Below are 18,443 nucleotides of genomic sequence, written 5' to 3'. Positions count from 1 at the left end.
AAGTTTAAACAGTAATGACGCTTTATGACAACAGTCATAAATATTAATGAAGGATTATTCATGTTCATGACAGGTGTTATGTCATGTTTATGACTGTGTCATGACAGTCTTATTCAACCCCCTTCAAATAAAGTGTTACCGATACATTTGTTCATATTTAAGAGCTTTAAGATGCATATCTGGGGCACAACTGATGAATAACTCTACACAGAGGAAAGAAATGTAAAAACTTTTTATATAAAATAGAAAATAAATAGAAGAAATATATGCAAGAGAAATGATAAAGGAGAAAATAATAAGACCAATAAGGATTATTTAGCCCCTCCTGGATGTCCGCTCACAAGGTCTGTTTAGTTTATGCTTGTTTTCTGTGATTAATTGTTAATGCTTAGATACAAAGTACAAGAATCAGATGTGATGACCTGAGTGAAGTTGCCCCCCCTTCTTCAAATCAGACAAAAATAATGTCAGACATTTGCGCTATATTTGTGCTGGATTATGCAGCAAAAGTTTTTGTTTGTGCAGCTGTCATTATAAAGATATTTAAAAAATGTTTCCAGAGGTCATTAAGGGTCAACCAGTCCCCCACTTCTACAAAATCAAAATGACTTTGTGTGGGGACTGGTTAATGTTTAATGACCTCTGGAAACATTTTTTAATTTCTTAATATCTACCCAGCTGATATGTGTAGATTAGGAACAATGACAGCCACTGTGTTGTTTTTTTTTTCTGGGCTAATTTCTGGCCATCAGATTACAGTGGAGCTTGTGAAAAATGTGAAGCAGTAATTGGATTTAAATTGCCTTGCTGTAAAATCAAATTCTAGGTACTTTTATGAAACATTAAAGAAGTGATCGTTGTTTCATTTTTTGTCATTTTCCTGGTGAAATATCAATTTATTGACTTGTAATAATCCCATTATTTGGCCAAACTGTTATGTTTGTTACTTTGAATAGAAAATTTTACTGCTACCAATAGTAACACAGAATTGAAAGCTAAAATTAAACTAGAATTATTTTATATTTCACTGAAGGAGAAAAGTATGAAATTTTGACCAAAATTTTCTCAAATCCAACTTTTTATATGTGGATGGTAGGAAAACCTTTTTTTCTTTATATCAAGTCCAAACCACCTTCTTATGTGGTTTTAATTTGGACATATATCAAATGCCGTCCTTGAAGTATGACCCAAGAGAAGGTGAGGATCCAATTTGAACTAGGCATGACATTAATTGTTACATTAAAATTAAATTGATTAAAATGAAAAAAGGGTAAAAATCAGATGTTCCCTAAACAGTTTGAGGTTAACATTAATACCTGTGGTGTGAACATGGAGTTAGTGAGGCTATCTGCTCAGGTAGCCTACAGTTGACAGGTTTAGATATTCTGCTTGTATTTTGCAAACTAGTTTTAAAACCACGCTGCTTAGCAAAAACTCTGTGGCGCCTCTTTATTTTTTTGGCAACTGGCTCAGATTTCTTCCTCACCACCCAAAATATTTATAAAGGGAAGAACTTACCTGCTTCGTAAACAAGGGAAAAGTTTAGTTGCTCTATAGATTTGAGTTGACAAGGGAAGGGATGGGCAGACCAGGTTTATTTTGTGCTGTACACCCAGAGACCCGGATTTTGGTTACTGTGGGACATTCTCTAGCAACTCAATAAAGTGAGTTTAAGTCGACAAAAAATAGAGCAATTTTGATTCTGTATCTTTATTTTTAGTATACCTTGATACTGTTAATGGGCCCATCCCTAATGTTGATTATGCACAGTCTTGACAAGTGCCTTAATTAGGCAGATTGAGTAAAATCGCCACTTCTGATTCACCCTTACTGCTGTAAAGCTTTTGAGTACACTACATTTGTCTGAAAAACATCGTTGGTAGTTTGTAACTTTCCGGTCCCTGTGCGCTGCTGAACTTTGAACACATAACTGTCGCCCCTTACCAGGCGGTAAGACTCTTCTTTCTGACCCTCTAATCCCTGGTGGCCGGCTTGTGACCATGTACCGTGGCGTTTATGCAGTGTGCGCGGCCTGGGGGCCAATCATCTCCAGCCATCATGGCACAGACACGCAGGACTGGAGAAAGCAATGGGCCGGTGCTCTTTCCATGTCCACTCTGTGTATGTGTGACGGTGTTGTAGTGTGGGTGTGTGAGAGAGAGAGCTACAGAGATTTTAAAAAATTAACAGCACAGTGTTTTACAGAATGTATTGAGAAGAAGATTTACCAGTTTCTGACACAGTCATTCAGAACCAGGTGAGGATTTTACCTTCGTTGAGTCTGAAATCAGCACCAGCCTGACGATGGTTTTGGACCCATTACTGCTTTCTGTTAGAACAGATATGATGAGGAAAACTACAAGTTAAAGTCTTAGTGCAGCTAATCCACCCCGTCTCAGCCTTACTAACAAGGTCTTCTGGTTTCAGAACCAGAAGTTAGTGTCCTCTAATTGATGTTAGCAGTCCCTCTCTGCTGAGGATGGATCCTTAGGAGGAGATAAACTTCTAATAATGTTGCTGATGCGACAAAGGTTGTAGAAGTCACCAGATGTTTCTTATGCCCCCGACTCACAAAGTGTGGTTGTCAAAGGCCAGCATTGGCTGATCTGTATAAAGGCGAGCCAACTTTTCTGGTCAAAGGACATATGGCGTAAAGATTTATGAACTCCATATGTCAGAAAAGAAGGGCAGGGCTGCACAGTGGTGCAGTTGGTAGCACTGTTGCCTTGCAGCAAGAAGATCCTGGGTTCGATTCCCGGCCCCGGTCTTTCTGCATGGAGTTTGCATGTTCTCCCTGTCCATGCGTGGGTTTTCTCCAGGTACTCCGGAGGAATCCCACAGTCCAAAAACATGACTGTCAGGTTAATTGGTTTCTCTAAATTCTCCTTAGTGTATGTGCATAGTTATGTAACAAATTTTGGTGGACAATAAATTGTCCTGGAAGTTATTGCGATAAATAATAAATGTTCTATTTGAGACCATTTTCAAATAATATCCTGTTAATGGCACAGTAATGCATTATCAAAAATTAATAAACTTAAATTTCTGACAAACATTTAACACTGGAATTGAAAGACATTTTAAATATCCAAATTAAGTAAAGAACAACAAATAAAACGGATTCTGTAAACAAAATTGCCCTTCAAAAAAGGAGATAGTTGAGACCAAAGAACCCGATTGAAGTCTTTTGTCATCTAGTCTCTGGCAGGAAGAGAGAGAGATGGGAGAAAAATAATCATGCAAATGGAAATTATTGAGCTGGTTTTAATTCATCCATCAACCCATCCATTATCTAACACGCTTATCCTTGTGGGGTCAACGAGAGAGAGGCGAGGGACTTTCTGGATAGCCCAGTCTATTGCAAGTCAACACACAGATGCACACACACATACGCACACACACACTTAGGGATAATTTAGAGAGACCAATTAACCTAATCGTGATGTTTTTGGACTGTGGGAGGGAGAACATGCAAACTCCATGCAGAAAGACCCCAGGCTGGGATTGTGCTACCAGTTGTGCCATTGTGAAACCCTGGTTTTAATTTATTTTTTTTATTTATTTTAATTTATCGGCTGTGCGGCTAATATGCTATGTAGCCAATATAACACCATTGACTATATTTTTTGTAACCTTGCAGCTCTTGTAATATCATCTGTATTTATGATTTATACTTGGTCAGAGCTCAGTTGGTGGGAGCTCTTCTTCATGGGTTTATGACAGAAATGTTTTTGAAAGAGGTTGGAGTTGCTGGGAAGACGGATGCAGCTACATTCAGGGTAAACCTGGAAGGAAGCAGCAAGACTTGAGATTGAAGCAGAGATTCGCATTCCAACAACTATAAACATATCACCAGAGCTGCAGTGGGATGGTGTAGATCATACGTTAGGACAACAGGAATCTGAAGACATTTTAATGATAATAATTGTCTCTGACTCATTTGAAGCAACAGGAGTGTTGTCATTGTCATGCTGTTATTAATATCTACATTTTCTTCGGTTCTTCTTTTCACAGCAGCTTCGGCCTCTGACTCCCCAGGTGTGACTGCTCTCCTTCGGCTGTGCTGCGTTCATGTGCATGTCTATTTTGACTGGCCTTTGGGGTAATGTACAGTGCCTATCAGGACCGTGAGGAGTTGGAGGACAACCTCTATCAAGAGGATGGCGACTCGGACGAGTCAGAGGCCAACAGTGAGCTGGAGTTCCACCTCTACAGCCAGCTCCACTACTCCTCAAATTCTGGTGAGCTGGACGAGCCGGAGCCTGGAGCAGAGGAAGAGAACAACAGGCAGGAAAGCCAGCAAGGTGGTGCGCTTGAAAAAGCTGCAGACAAAGACCCAGAACTGAGAAGTACAAAACAGAGCAACCCCACATCGTCTGCTGATGACCATTTAAAGACAAAGAAGGATGCAAAGAAGAAAAAAAGCAAAATTGAGCCAAAAATTTCAAAGTTGTCGTCGTCACGCTTTGAGGAGGTTATTGTGATTGACTCCAGCCCGGACGTAATCTCCATCTCTGACAATGACAGCGATGATGAGGACGATGCAAGTGTTTGTGCTCTGAAGGCTAAAGGTTCACTGACGCTGCAGACCTCCACTCCTGCACAGCAGGTAGAGGAAATAGTGAGACACAGTCCAACATGCATTCATACATTACATTTAAGAGTAGAAGGGCATATTTCATTATTTTTTGAGGTTTTCCTTTTCAATTGTGTTCAGTAGCTCAAGTGAAATGTGTTTTAAAATGCAGTAAAACAACAACTACCATGTCTAACATGAACATGTTGTTCATGTTAGGCCCACATCCCAAGTTTTTAATGGCAGCCTGAACTGTCATGTTGGATCTTATCCGAGTTTTACCTCATTGATGTGTGACGTGCGTCATAAATCTGCACTAGGAAATGTCAGACATGGTAAATTCGGATGTAAACAATGTCTGATCAAGCAGTGCTGAAAATTAGCTTCCAGGTGGACAAGCTTTCTCCTATTGCCCGTTTCGAAGAGCAGCAAAAGGCGCGTTCGACTGCAAAGCAGGAATGCGTGTACACTGTGGACCTGTATTATAAACACTTCACAATCAGACAAAAAATGTTGCATTGGCTGATAATTAATAAAATCTGGAAGACGTGTTCTCCCAGCTTCATTTGTTACTTTAAATGAAGGATTTACTCTCAAATGGGTGTAAACAGACACTTAAATGTATTAATCAATTGCATAATACAATTACATTTAAATTAAAACATGAGCTGTAAACAGTTTAAACTGATATTAGTAAAGTCAGGTATTGAAAAATTCAACCAACTCATCATAGTTTTGACTTTACCTCCATTAAACTTCATTGAAACAGTCCTGGCAAATGAAAAAAAGTATCGTCCCCCCCCACTGGGGCTTTTTCTGAGGTAAATAACGACCTTTGGTTGTTATTTACTGACCATGGGTGAAAACATTAATACACCAAAAGAAATGTCCCTGTGTATCAAATATTTACATCCCGTTGAAACAGGAAGTCATGAATTTGTAATTCAAGCTTTGTAGATATTCTGACCAGCTTAAAATGTTAAATATAAATTACACTCTTGGCTCTAGCTAGTTTGTTAATATAATTTATTAAATGAGAGTTTTCTTTCCTCACTGAATAAATGTAGATTAGACTCTTTTGCTTAAGCAGTTTTAGAATAAAATTATTCTACTGCAATAAAATAAATTATTTTAAATGTGTAGGAGGCTGTAGAAAGGAACGTGCAACTTTAATAAAATAATAATAAAAAAAAATCAAGGAATTTGCCCAAGAGTTAAAGCTGATTTTTTTTATGTAATCCATTTCCACTAACATTGAACATAACTGTGGAGAATTGACATTTTCTATTAAATGTCTGATTGCAGATTAATGTCTAATGCCCTGATTCCATTTATTTGTCATTTTTCTGGTTATTTAGAAATCCCAGAAAAGAAAAGGGAGTCTCTTTGTTCCGGTGGCTGTTGTGTCCAGCAGCTCCGAATCCTCTGAATCCGCGTCTGAATCAGAACCGTTGGATTCGTCTGATGTGGACGATCTGGAGAACTGGATGATCCTGGGTCAGGGGAGGCAGGACGAAGACCAGTCCATCTCACTCAACGTGGAAGGAGTGTCTTACAGCAGCAGCACAGGTGGGCCTTTTGTTTTTTTTGTATCATCTACTGTCTAAAGTGGGTTTCTTGATCAAAGTTTGGACATTTTCATCCGTTTCTGTGCACCGGAGTATGTTTGACCAGGGAAATGAAACCACTGAGTAATTTTGTATAGCTCAAATAATCCAGAATTACCTCGTCTACCTGCTGCACGTTGATAAGGAGCGGGCACAGCAGAAACCCTGTCTGCGAACAATCTGTGTGAATGCATGTTTGTATGTGCACCATCTGTGTCGGCATGTTTACAAACTTGTAAGCTCTTAGCATTCCTGGCACCGACTGCGCCGTCGCTCGCCTCTCCGATGCATCTTTAAGTATGCCTGTGCGCGTCTGGTGTTAATATGTGTCTGTGTGTGTGTGTGAGAATTTTTGTGTTTATAAGATATTCCTGCTTTAATCAGCATGCATCTGTACATCCACGTGGATACCAACAGTCATAACGCTAATGCCAAAAACAAACAAACGGAAAAACACACCGCAGGAAAAGGAGCGGAGGGAGGAGAGGTGGGAGTAATCAGAAACTGAATAAAAATGTTCCCCTGCAAATCTCCTCAGATCTACACATTATCTTAACCTGCAGCCTCAGCAGCCTCTCCAGCTCTTCCTCTGCGCCCTCCTCATCCTCCCCCCCCTCTCCTCCTCCTCCTCCTCCTACCTAACGCTCTCCCATCTCATTCTTTTATCCTATTTTCTCACTATTGTGCTCCTGCTCTCCCTTTTCTCTCTGTCTCCCTCACCATTTCGTCCTCATTTGAATTTCCCTGGGCTGATGTTTCTGCAAGAGTGCTCACTGCCTCCTCGACACACAACTGGGCTGAAGGAGGGGGTCTGGAGCTGGTGGGAAGGCTGCAGGTTTTGGCCTGGATTTTGGAAGGAAAGGAGGATTTTAGGTCTCTGTCTTTCTGCCTCTCGTCTGGCTTCTCTCTGTGATCTTTGGAGCTTGACCTCATGTCTGCACATTGGGGGTCATGGGTGTGGTGTGGAAGGAGACTTAAAGTGAGTGGATGGGGGAGGGCTTTGTCAAAAAAAAAAAAACGAAATAAAGGGAAGGAAATTAAGGGACGAGCCTCAGTAGTCCTGAACTGTGCCCCCAATTCTTCACTGCTGACTAATTCAAAGTCGGTCTGGGGTATATTGTGTCTTCGGCCTTAAAAAAAAGTGTGTTTTCTTATTGTTAACAGTGATTTTACTTCGGCAAAGATTTTGATGATATTTGTGTTCTCGGAAGCTGCAGTCTTTCATAACCATAATCACGCTCACTCTTGTTTACTTCCAGCCAGTCGTGCTGTAGTAAATACTCTCTGATGTCCAAAGTGTGCAGTGATCCTTTTAAAGAAGATTATTAGTTATGTTTATGAAACGATACAGTACTAGTAACTGCAATATTTGCTAAAACCTGCTTGGCCTTTTTTTCACTGTCCACAGTAGAAATTATTTTCTTGCAATGAATTTCACAGTTTTTCACCTGATGCCCGTCATTTTTTCTTCTGATGGTTAAATATCTTTGGGACTTACGTGGATTGATTTAGTTATATGTTTCTGGATGTTCATTGGATCTGCTGGTCTTGCAAAAGGCCTGGAAATTATATGTGTGAATTGGCACTACATAAACTGAAAACAAAATTTGAAATCATCAGGCTTGGTCAAAAATACGATGGAGATAATTACAGTTGGCCATTTTGACTCACCAAGGACCAAAGGAGTATAGAATGACCCTATTTTTGTGCCTAGATTATATTTGTCTTAGTTTTTGTAACCAGACATATTTACAAACAAACACATTTTTATTTATTGGAAGCAGAATAAAAGTGTAGAATCCATCTTTCAGTCAGCTGACCGGCAGTGGAAGGGGCACGACAGAACCACCTGTTTTTTTTTTATTGGCGTTTAAGTTAAAAATGTCATTTTTGATGACAGCTTTCTTTTTTTTTTTTCTTTTTTTTTTCTTTTTTTTTACATTTTCTATGATTATAATGTTGATTAAAATAACTGCTCAGTCTTTTGGTGCTAATAAACCACTGGGGAAGAAACACTTCAGATCAATTCAGCTGTAATTTAGAAAACACGAGTCAAAAAAAGTGTCTTCTCAGACTCTTTACAGGACAAACTGGTCCAATTCATATCCAGATATATTATGGAATCAAATTAGGTTCACATTCAGTTCAAAACAGTCATTTCATTCCAATACAATCCAGTCATTTAATCAGTTTCTGATCCATTTACATACAGCCCCATTTACTCCAGTACAGTGGAGATCATGACTGGGAAAAATGGAAATATTTCTACTAATCTCTTTAGACAGATTATTGTGTGGATTCAATAATCATATATGATAACGACTTTAAATCTATCTTAAACCAGACATGTGGTTCTTGAATAAGAATTAAAACTGCTACACTTTTGTAGTTGTTGCAAATGAAATAAAGGCACCAAAGTTAACAAGCTATCTTCTAAAGAATCTTCAATTGGTTGAGGATAATCCTGTCCCAATGTGTAAAACCCAAGAATAATAGATTTTTCAAATAGAACAGATTAAATTTATTATCCCTGCAGTACAATGGGGCTATACCACACTCTAACTGTAAGATACTTTTAGCTTTGGGTTACTTCATAAAGATGGCAACAGCGGCTACGTTTTCAAGGAGGTCCAATGTTTATTTTAAATTCAAATGTCCTGAATGCCAAAGCCTGTAAAACATATTTAGGGATTTGAGCTTAGCAAAATATAAATGTATGACAGTCTGAAATATTTTATGACAAAACATTTTACATGTTAAAACATGTCTTTAATTTAGTGAAAGACCAATTAATGAGAATTATCGGCAAACCCTTTAGCGTACCGTAGCAGGCATGGTCACGTGTGGCCTTGTTTCTGCCACACTGGTGATTCATACAAACTGGGGGAAAATCATTATGAATTAGTGAGATTGCATCTAAACTCTAAATAATGAACCCCAAACATGATTGATTATTGTTTTTTTCCCCACAATTGATTCTAAACTGTCCTGTTCTACAGTTATTATTAAATTTGCGTCATATAATTTCTGTTGTCAAGTTGCCTATTTAAGGCACTCAGCGATAGATTTATGGAGGAAAATATGGGGTTCAATTTTAACAATTCATGTTGTCAAATTTGTTGCTATTGTAATAAATAACACTACATGTTGTGACTGAAACGATTGGATTTTGTCCTGTTTCAGAACAGGATTTTGAAGTTGCTAGGTTCTTCTTTTGAGGATTTCTTTGTCCAAAAATAAATAATTCTAGAGGACAAGAGACAGTTTTCCTTCTCTGATACGGCTTGTTTGATTTACAGTGTGACTGTATGGCTTTGCACCCATGATTATTTTTTATGCCATGCTGAGAGTTGACTTTTGCTTACATGTATTGGTGACAGGTTCGCACAACAGTGACTAATGGTGTTTGTACGCCTAAAGCCCATCTCAGCGCTACCATCAAATTGCATTCACTACACTTAGTCTCCCACTCTCGCCTGCAGAGATTGAATCCGTTCATCCTCTTCCTCGTTCTCTCTCTCTCTCTGTCTCCTACATGGTGACACTTAAGATACTTTTACAGTCAAACCCTTTATTCCTTCAAGCCAGTTCTGTTTGTGTCAAAAGCCTTGACATACATGCACTCATGACTCGTGTGATTATCTGTCAGCGGGGTAGCTGTTGGTAGGTGGTGCTGTGAAAACATGGTTGATTAAAAATGAAAAAAAAAAAAAAAAATCCAGTGAAAGGGGCCGAGTTAGGGCCGTCTGACTGTCCAGCAGCAACCGGACGGAACAGAAAAATGGGGAACAGGGTTTCCCGAAATCCAGTTCAGTGCCTCTCCCGCCCGAAAAAGGTGTGCGCTTATGTCCCCGTGAAAGAATCCGGGGTGTAGGCGGGCTGTGCTGCAGCTCAGCTTGAATCATAAGTGGTTAAACTTCACTCAGTGGTCACACTTTTTTTTTTCCTCCCACAGTTTTTTTTTGCTTTTTTTTGTCCACTCTGTCTTGGTCATTGCACACCAAACTTTGTTTGAGGCTTAGAGAATCGGCTGTGGCTCACTATCAGGGTGGCCGATCTCATCAGACTGCTCCTGAACATGTGTGTGTGTGTGTGTGTGTGTGTGTGTGTGTGTGTGTAAGTGCTGCGAAGAGAGTCTAGCTGAACTTGGAGAGGATTGTTTGTAACAGAAGGAAAAAGGTAAGTTCTCTCTGCTCTCCTCTTCTGTTCTTTCTTCTTTTTCTACTTTATTCTATAATTTTCTCCTATTTTCTTTCTTCTTGTCTTCTCTTCTTCCTTCTCTCTCCTTTTCTCTTCTTCCCATTGTGGTATATATAAATGATAGCACTGATTGCTGCAGCTGTGGGCCTGTGTGAGTCTGAGACCCCTGCTGGATGTGTCCATGCTGAGGTCACATGCCAGTATAGAGAATGTGAATATGGATTTAGCTGGCTCCTCTCTGTGTTTATGGCTCTGATTGTGCATATATATGTGTGTGTGCGAGAGAGAGAGCGTGTTTATGCACAGGGCACCGGGATTGTAAAATGCGATTACAGTGGCATGCTGGGTACTGTGCTCGGTGTCAGTGTGGCTGAGTGTGCGTTTGTGTTGTGTGGGTGCGTGGGTGGGCGGGCAGAGGCTGCAGAAGGGAGACATGGATAGGATCAGCTCTTATCTAGGCTGCCCAGTGCCACACGAGGTGTAACGCCACACCCACAGCGCCACACAGTGTGTTTGAACAGGCACACACACACGTGCACACACACACACACACACGCACACACACACGCATACTCTGTTGAAATTGCTGTGCCATAGTTTGACTTGTGTTATCCAGTTTTTACAGAAGAAATGCAAATCCGACGAGATTACTGTGAACATCTAATTTTAGAGCTAAAATAAATTGTAAAGATTTAATTGAAAGTGTGATGCTTTCAGATTTTAATTTAAAAATCTTAAGTTTTTGGTTGAACAATCATGACGTGCAATGGCAGCAGGAATTTAGTGATTTTTAATGAATTTCTACAGAAATGTCGGCTAAGCTGCTCTACTTGCTGTATTTTTCTTCCAATGTAACTCAAAATCTGACAATAATTTATTTTAAAAAATTTGTGACGTCTCGGTGGATCATTTTAGATTTTATTTGTGTTCAGATTTATTGTCAATTTTATTTTGCACGTTATGTTAAGTTCAGTTCAGTTCTGGTCATTTCTTGATTTTTCAGAAATTATCTAAAAAGCAATGGACAAGGATAACTGTAGAAATCCTTTATTGATTGAACGGAAAAAATATGTTCCAGACAAACATAAGTAAACTGATGCACAAATAAACAGAAAGTGCACTATCACTTGTTCTTATCATGTGGCTTAGTTTTATTTTTAATTTATTTGAAGGTGATTTGAGAACAGAAAAGCTAAAGTAAAGCCACATATTTGTTCTGTGAGACAGTTTGGCTCCAGGTGCTTCAGTGTCTCCAACAGGCCTGCGATTCTAGATGTGCAAACCGATGTGCAGCTTTGTTCGTTGTTCCTCTCCGTTTGTGGCTGATGGTTCTGTTTGTATCTACTGACTTGATGTGACTCCTTACAAAGCCACAGGTCTGGATTCAGAGCTGTGCTTTCTGATGCAGTGAAACGACACTTTGTTGTGTTTTTCTGTTTCAGATTTGTAATGTGCCGGTAACATTTCAAGTGGTTTGTGTGAAGCTGCAAGCCACAGCAGTTGAAACTTGACTGATTTTCAACTTGACTGGATTTGATGACATTTATTTCGAGGATTTGAATAATTATAAATATTTATTATGGACAAGGAATTGTTTATTAAAAGTACAGGGGGCGAAATTGTAATTTTCTAAGCAGAGTTATCCTTAAATTATTGCAACTTTAAACTGTTGCGGATGTTTTGGCTGCAGCTGCGTCTGACCCGCTGCAGAACGTCTCGGGTGTCTCATGCTGATATACGAATAGTTTATTTATACCACATTTATCTACATCTGGATGGGACAAGTCATCCTGTCTGAAAGTAATTTCTGTCAAAATAATCTATGAAAATTTCTCAATTTATTTTTTTCTTGGAAACTTTGACTAAAAAACACCCACGGACATCTGTGGTTGTGGCTGCAGGTGCTCATTTGTTTTAACTCGGCTGTTTTTGTTCTTCAGCGTGAGTAAGGGCTCGCATTTAAATATAATCTAGCAGAAAATACTTACCGCACACACACATGCATGCAATCAACATCAGTTTTTAAAGCACCAGTGCTCAGTGGATGGATGTCATTGATTTTTAATATAAGTCAGATGCAAGTTTGTTTTTTATGCTTTGTTATTTTTTAAATATAAAATGAAATAAAAAATGTTAAATATATCACTTTTTCCCCCCCTCTATGCTTTTAGATTTAATTTTTTTGTGTTGCTGAGATAAGAGGATATTTTTCTAGTGAAACTAAAGGTTGGATGTGCTGTGTGTGTTGGAGTGTGAAGGTGTGTGCATCTTAAGACAAAACTGTGGATACGTGTGTGAGCCGGTGTGAGCCTCACCACGCCTGAGGTGAGCCCAATAACCGTGGCCTGGCCCAGAGGAACGCCGTTTCACTGTCTTTAGCTCTGAACAGAGCGGGAACACCGTTCCAAATGAAATATGGGCTGACTTTTTCTGTTTTCTTTTTTTTTTTTTTTTTCCTTTTTTTTTCTTGTAATATTTTGCTGTTGTATTTTTTTGTTTTAAATGTCAAATTCAAAGTCAAAAGTGTCAGAATCCGTAACAGGCCCTTTCACATCTACAGCAGATGACGGCGTGTTTCTTAGTCGCTGTAGCCTGGAGGTAGGTGTAATAAATGGAGGTCCACTGGGCCTTTACTGTAGTTAAACGTGTCTGTGTGCGATGAGGTGGCTGGTGGGAAGAAAAGGAAATCCCTGTCTTTTTCTTGAACCTTTATTTAAGCAGAATATCCCACGAGGATAACATTTGTAGAGTTTATTTTTACTCCTCTGAACGAAAACCTGCTCCAGACGTTGTGCCCTCGAGCTACAGGATAAAAGAGGCTAAAACACACATAAAAGCATCACATGATTAAATCCAACTTCTCAACCTCAACACCTTAACCCCTCGTTGATATGAATGCGTCTCATGTTTATGTGCTTGTCTTTGACTTGAAGATGTCCCTGCTTCTTTTCGCTCCCTGGTGGATTTTCCTAACCAGTCGTTTCCTTTGGTCTGAGAGAGGGAAGGGAGAGCAGGGAGAGGAGAAGAGAGGAAGAGAGGGTGGGGGACAAAATGTCAATTACAATTACCAATAATAATCATTATAATTAAGCAGTCACTTAATAGGAAATCAAATTATAGTGGGGGTAACAGTAGGACAGAGGATGGTCCCTTGGGACTGTATTAATTTCTGTTCTTTTCTTTGACTGCAGAACTTTGCCTTTATTGTCTTTCTTTGATTTTTTTTTTCTTTTCTTTTCTTTTTTGGGCTGGGAGGGGTTGTCGAGAGGGCTTTATTAACTGGTAGCCTAGGGTGGTGGTATTTTGGGGGGTTGGGGAGAGGGGTTGTGTATTAATATTAATAAGTTTTTGGGATGAGAAGCAGGAGGAAGAGGTGTGAGCGGAGGAGGGGTGACGGGGGGGCCAAGGCAGTAATAGATCCACAAAATCTCCCCTGCTCTCTGCCCGTCCTTCCACTCCTCCTCCAGTCTCTCACTTTTCTGCTCTCGTCTTCCTCTGGCGGTGCCGTCGCAGGCATAAAGGAGACCAGTTCAACAGTCAACAGGATAAGAGGGAGAACGTCTAGCTCACAAACATGCTAGGGGTTCGTCTTTGCCTCGGTATGCAAAGGGTGGCCTAATAATAGCTGGCCAGTGTTTTTCACTAAGTCCCAGCGGACGGCTGTTCGTGCGTGCGTGTGTGTGAGTGGATGTGAGAGAGATTCTTGGCACACATTTACACAAGTGTAGCAGTTGTTTCTCTCCAGAGACTCTCGCCGGTGTGTATGTGGCCATTCCAGGCTTCTCCCTGCGTCTCTTAATTAAGGCACTCGTCAGACAGAGACCAGCTGGGCCAGGTCTGGCCTCACTGGCACTTACTATAATTTTAGGCAGTCTTGTACTTGCCTCATCTTCTTATGCTTACTTTCTATTCACCTGTTCTTTTCTTTTGGGGATTTGTTTGGCCTTTGTTTGTCTTATCGATTGAATTTGGGGTGTTTTAGCCTGTTATATGGCGTCTTGTAGATGTCTATTGGTGCTGGTGTCTATACTGAGAGGTTTTCAACTCATGTATTTTTAGCTATTAGGTTTTCTATTAGGATCTGGTAGATTATTAGGTAACATTTCTAATTAATTGCATGCAGGTGTTTAGCAACCTCTTAAACTATAAAACGGTTATTTTAAGATATTTCTACATTTTATTCAGTAAAGTTTTACCATATTAAAAGGTTTTAAATCGAGGTTTAAAGTCTTGGATCTGAATATTTGACCTTTCTTTGATTCATTAATACATTCATCTCATCTCTTGCTTCCATCGCTGAACATCATCCATTGACCAGAACCAGGCTCTGGTTTTATTGCTGCTGCTTTGCCAGGCTGGGAGTGTCGGAATCTGTTCTATTAGCATTTTGTGGCCTATAAAGTATTTTCGTCCAAAAGCTTCTGTTCCGTTTTTGTCTGTATGTTTTGTCTTTTGACAGAGGTTTAACGTCTAATACTGAATACCATTTTCTAGGGTAAGCACAAATAATTTAGAAGCTGTTTAATGGAAAAGGTTTCTATTTTTATTTTTTTACAGAATGATGCAAAATGTCTGCAGCTTATTCATGCTGCTAAGGAGTGAGTGTGAGACTTTCAGCTGATAACAGGAAGGCAGGGCATATATGTGTAAACTTAGCTCTATTATGTCTTTTTGAGCTTTCTGTCAAAGTACATGGTGGATTTGGAAATCTGTGTTAAGTTAAAGACCTGCATTCTCAGAGGGACTGTCCCGATGTTTCGGTAGCGCTAGTTGTGTCTGACATTATAAGGTGCTAAAAAACAGTTTAAAATGCAAACCCTGTAATTACTTTGTCTTTGTTTTAAAATGTTAAAATCCAGTTTTGCATCGACTTCTCCCTGTTGGGATGGTTCCTCTGCTTCCATTGTAAATATCTGATGCATGCTCAGGGTTCAAATGCAAGGAAAAAATGTTTAGTTTGCTGTTTTTTGCGTCTGTATCTGTATTAGTAGACCAAACTGAATATCAGCCCTTAAAATGCTCTTCTTCTACTTCCTATACAAGTTGAGGAAGAACAATAGTATCATAATCATTGTATCCTTGTAAAAACTACATATACTTTATATTTTATTATATATTTGTGATCATTTACACACAGTATACTAGTAAATCTAATATGTGGCATAAAGATGTTTTTTTTTTTTTCAAAATCTCTTTCTCTTTCTTACTGTTTATTCAATGCCACATGCTGTTCTTATTTTTTTCTTTAATTATGTAAAGCACCTTGAAATGCCTTGCTGCTGAAATGTGTTATACAAATACTATCTGATTGATTGATTGATTGATTGATTGATTGATTGATTGATTGATTGATGTAATGGGAAAATCTTCAGACGTGCACAATGTTCAGATGTAGATTAAATAGGCCTGACTAAGTATGACAAAATTGAATTGGCTATACTTTGAACCAATGTTATTAATTATGCTAAAAACATCAAACTATGTCAAGCTAGACATTTCTGTGTTTTTGTTCATTTTAGTCTTGTGACAATTGCTCATAAATAGAAAAAAGATATCAACAAATTATAATTATATGCACCAAACCACGTTATTCATTGTTGCAATAACATATTTCAACTTTAGATTGCTTTTGTATACTTTGTGCTGATTAACAGCGATATCAAAAGTAATTTATTAGAGCACTTAATGAGAAAATATTAACTGGTAAATTCCCACCTCTGGATTGGGTTTCACTGCCTTTTAGAAACATGGGGCTTGGAGTTGAGGAGAGACGAGTGATGAAAGGGGTTCAGCCGAATTCCTTTCTCCGTATCAGAAAGACGAACTCTCCTTGCAGATCTGTTTAACTGGTTTAACTCATGAATTCAGCCGAAGTCTTCGCTCATGCTTGCGATCCTGTGTGCGCGCACGCCTGTGCATTAGCACACCCTGGCCGCCCCTTTATCCGGGGGATTATGGTTAAATGAAATGCTGAGATTCTGGCGGCAGGTGCCTTGATAAAGCCAAAGTCAGCGTTGGGAAAGAAATTTAATTATTGGGGGATAAAATCAGAGCGAATGAGATAGTTACTGAGTCGTTGGGGAGTTTAGTCATTGATATTTCTGCACAGCCTTCCAGACAACACGCGGAGTTCATCGCACACTTAATGTGAGGCGGATTTTGTGTGTCTGCGTTGGAGCGTGTGCATGCACCGTGAGCCTTTCCAACTTTAAAAGATTTTAGTGAAAGCTCAAACTTCATTTGGCTTACGCATAGTCGCAACATACTGCTTTTTAAAAATAAGCTGCAAAAATAAAAAGCTGGATTGATGTAATCGCTTCTAAGATAATGATAGATGTATGTATTTACTACTGCTTTTTATAACCAGTTAACGTGCTACCAGGTTTAAATTTATCATAAGACTTGTCTAGTTTCTCTTCTAGCGATATTGATTAGATATTTTTGTGTATATATGCATATATTTTATCTTTTGTGATTTTTCTTGATTTAAAGCAGTTCAAGCAGTTTAGCCGGCAGATTATCTACAGTCAGATTAAAAAAAGGTGTTTTTAAGTTTCTGACAATATCAAACGTATAATATCAGCTCCATCTGGTCCTGAAGTGGCCTGAACAAGAGTCTAAAATCAAATAAATACAAAGTAATAATTCTCCTCTCGAATTGGAATACGCCACTCTTATTTTGGAAATCTTGCTTTTATTTTGAAGGCCACACCTTTTGTTTCCTATGTAAGCACCCTCATACACTTCCCCAACAATATGTAATTGTAAACCAGCAGCAGAGACCGGAGAGGTGCAAGTTAGCCTAAAAACATCAATTCGTGCTAATAGAAAGACCTTTAGAGTTCTGAGGAAACCTTTGAATTACTTAGAAATATGAAAGTGGTTTGCTAAATCTGTTTAAAAAAATACAGGGTTGTTAATGATTGGACTAATTATGCAGGAAAATAAGAGGCCATGCTTGTTTGGCAATTGTTTCAGTAAAAATGGGTTATCAATGCTGCACATTTTATTTCTTAGATGTAATCGCTGGTGTTGCTAGAAGAAGTTAAAAATATTTAGTTTAATGTATGTAGCTCTGTAAAACAAGAAAACCATTGAAAAACTATCAGGTTTTCATATTTTACTATTTATAGTTATGTTTGAGTAAAGTGAGCAATTTTAATCTATAAACATTTCTTTCAAATTCCAAATGAGCCTGTTTTTGTCACCTTTTTTGTTGCCATAAAGGACAAATGTGTTTTTATTCATTTGTTTTAAAAAGAAAATGCTCTTTGAAATCCTCATATAACACAAAGAAAACACATTTGTATTCATCGTTTTAACAAAATGCAAAATCTGAGATGAGTTCAGAAATCACTTTTTGGTGGAATAGCCCTAATTTTTCGATCACATCAGTGATGCGTCTGCACATTGTTGTTGGGTTCAGGTTATTGCCTCATCAAAGCCCTGATGAGCAGAGCGGTGTTTGATTTGAACTCAGAGACCGAGTTGCTCTCATAGATATATTTGTAAAAATGCTGAATTTGGAGCAAAATTTGCAGTGACCTTTTCTTGTTCAGAGCTGCGTATTTGGAATAATTTTGTTCATCCAACAAGCCGGGCCTCAACAACAGTCACAGTGGCTTATGTGACCCTGATCTCATGAAAACTGCATATTAAGTCTTTTTTCCTTTTCTTTTTTTATGATTTCACAGATTTTATTCATTAAAAAGCCACCACAATTTTAATATATTTTTCCCCCCAAGAAGTTAGTTTAAAAAAAAGAAGAAAAAAAAAAACAAACTATAAACATTGCATGTAAAATCCCAAATTATGAAAACAAATCCTAGAAAAAATGGCAAGCTAGTAAATTGAAACTAAATTAGAACATAATTATTTAAATTTATATTTCTAAATTGCTGTGCTGAAGTCTCACTTTTGACTGAAATTATACTTTTTAGAGTTTTGTGAGATTTTAGGAGAGGGTATTTTTCTGGATTAGTATAAAAAAAATCAACCATTAAAAAAAAGAAAAAACTTTGCATTTTGCAGCGCAGTCTATAACAGAATCATAAAAAATA

At 38.5% G+C, this 18,443-nt stretch overlaps 1 protein-coding gene across 3 annotated transcripts in view; it reads left to right on the top strand.

The window, feature by feature from the left end:
- zcchc7 (zinc finger, CCHC domain containing 7) overlaps nt 1-18,443 on the top strand; it is a 55,280-nt gene that overhangs the window by 1,263 nt on the left and 35,574 nt on the right. Inside the window, exons 2-3 of one of the 3 annotated variants that reach the window (XM_007551942.2) lie at nt 4,015-4,609; nt 5,935-6,145. In XM_007551942.2, the coding sequence (XP_007552004.1) occupies nt 4,106-4,609; nt 5,935-6,145 (715 nt within the window). In that variant the 5' untranslated portion in view covers nt 4,015-4,105. Of the gene's footprint in view, nt 1-4,014; nt 4,622-5,934; nt 6,146-18,443 lie in introns of all 3 variants that reach the window. The other 2 variants (XM_016671442.1, XM_016671443.1) reach the window with 2 other exon arrangements.

Source organism: Poecilia formosa, unplaced genomic scaffold (assembly GCF_000485575.1).
Source record: "Poecilia formosa unplaced genomic scaffold, Poecilia_formosa-5.1.2 Scaffold44, whole genome shotgun sequence".
NCBI lineage: Eukaryota > Metazoa > Chordata > Actinopteri > Cyprinodontiformes > Poeciliidae > Poecilia > Poecilia formosa.
The sequence above is the reverse complement of the archived record's forward strand: the minus strand, read 5'-3'. Positions and strand labels throughout refer to the sequence as shown.